Source organism: Sinocyclocheilus rhinocerous, unplaced genomic scaffold (genome assembly GCF_001515625.1).
Source record: "Sinocyclocheilus rhinocerous isolate Xijiao unplaced genomic scaffold, SAMN03320098_v1.1 scaffold6041, whole genome shotgun sequence".
In the NCBI taxonomy this organism is placed as follows: domain Eukaryota; kingdom Metazoa; phylum Chordata; class Actinopteri; order Cypriniformes; family Cyprinidae; genus Sinocyclocheilus; species Sinocyclocheilus rhinocerous.
In genome coordinates, this window is record NW_015641428.1 from 73,076 (window position 1) to 74,650 (window position 1,575).

At 45.8% G+C, this 1,575-nt stretch overlaps 1 protein-coding gene across 1 annotated transcript in view; it reads left to right on the top strand.

The window, feature by feature from the left end:
• The first annotated feature begins 49 nt into the window (after nucleotides 1-49).
• LOC107754859 (homer scaffold protein 2) overlaps nucleotides 50-1,575 on the top strand; it is a 3,659-nt gene continuing 2,133 nt past the window's right edge. Inside the window, exons 1-4 of the mRNA XM_016571464.1 lie at nucleotides 50-138; nucleotides 377-513; nucleotides 801-945; nucleotides 1,128-1,238. Of these exons, the coding sequence (XP_016426950.1) occupies nucleotides 112-138; nucleotides 377-513; nucleotides 801-945; nucleotides 1,128-1,238 (420 nt within the window). The 5' untranslated portion in view covers nucleotides 50-111. The remainder of the gene's footprint in view (nucleotides 139-376; nucleotides 514-800; nucleotides 946-1,127; nucleotides 1,239-1,575) is intronic.

The window sequence follows — 1,575 nt, forward strand, 5'->3', positions numbered from 1 at the left end:
TTTTTTTCCTGTCCTGATCCGTGTTTTTTCTGTGTTTTACCTCAGTTCGCTGAGAAGTTCCAGGAGGTCAAAGAAGCTGCGAAACTGGCCAGAGAAAAATCTCAGGAGAAGATGGAGACGTCCAGCGATCAGTCGCAGGTACATGTGACAACATGATCGTCATCTGAAAAACAAACACGCGATCCTGCAGGTTCCTCTGACCCTAATTATTTACTAAATTGCTTTAGTCACAACTTTACATTCATTTGTTTTTGTTTACTATAAATAAAGTCATCCTCATAATCTAAAGCTTGTTAGCTACAGTCGATGATGTGCATCAGACATCAGTGTCTGTGAGTGACGTCTGTTAAAATGTGAAATTGTGTCGTTTTGTCAGGAATCTGGCCGTGAAACTCCATCAGGCAATCAAGCGTCCAGCATCAACGGAACGGATGATGAGAAGATCTCACACGTGCCGGAGAACACAGCGCTGATGAGTGAGAACGACCGGCTGAAGTCTGTAGCGGAGCAGAGGTGAGACGCTCACTGAATCATTCATTCAACTGATTCAGTCATAAAAACAACAGTTCATTCAGGAATGACTCGTGTGATATTCATATTTCTGATATTAACTAACCAGCCCTAAACTGACGTGATCAGATCTGAATCAGACTGACTGACTGATGAGATGTTCAGAGTCATCAACCTTCAGTCACTTCAGTGTGTTTCACTCTAGTAGTAGAGACGGTTAGCTCTTCATCCTTCACGAGCGCAGACGTGAAGCTGAATGCCGTGTGTGTGTGTGTGTGTGTGTCTGACAGTAAGAAGCTGGAGACGGAGCTGCAGGCGCTGAAGGACAGTAACGCTCGGCTGACGGACACGCTGCAGGAGGCCAACAGTAACGCCGAAAGCTGGAAGAGTAAAGTGACGCAGAGCCAGGACGAGAACAACCAGCTGAGGACCAAGGTGAAGAAGCAGCGCCTCCAGAGTCATTTATCAGCGGAGACGCTTAATCTCAGTTTAGTTGAGTTTAACCACAGGGTTAGAGAATCAGAATCTGTAGGTTAGAAGATGTTTGCATTTGCTGTCATATTGAGCTCAGGTGTGTGTGATTGAAAAGCTGTAGTGCTAATGGTGTGTGTGTGTAGATCTCAGAGCTGGAGGATCAGTGTAAGGAGGTGAATCTGGAGAGAGAGAGAAACGCTCAGCTGACGCTCAGAATTCAAGAGCTGGAAGCAGATCTGCAGGAAAAAGAACAGGTGAGTCTTTCTCACACACAAACACTCACACACAAACACACACATACTCACACACACACACAAACACTCACACACAAACACACAAACACACACACACTCACACACTCAAACACACACACACACACAATCTCATGTACTCTCACACACACTTTCACACACACATTCACACTCTCACACACACACATACTCTCTCTCTCTCTCTCTCTCACACACACACACACACACACACACACACACACATACACTCACTCACACACACTCACACTCACACTCTCTCTCTCACACGCACTCACACTCACACTCACACTCACTCTCTCTCTCACACACACACACACAC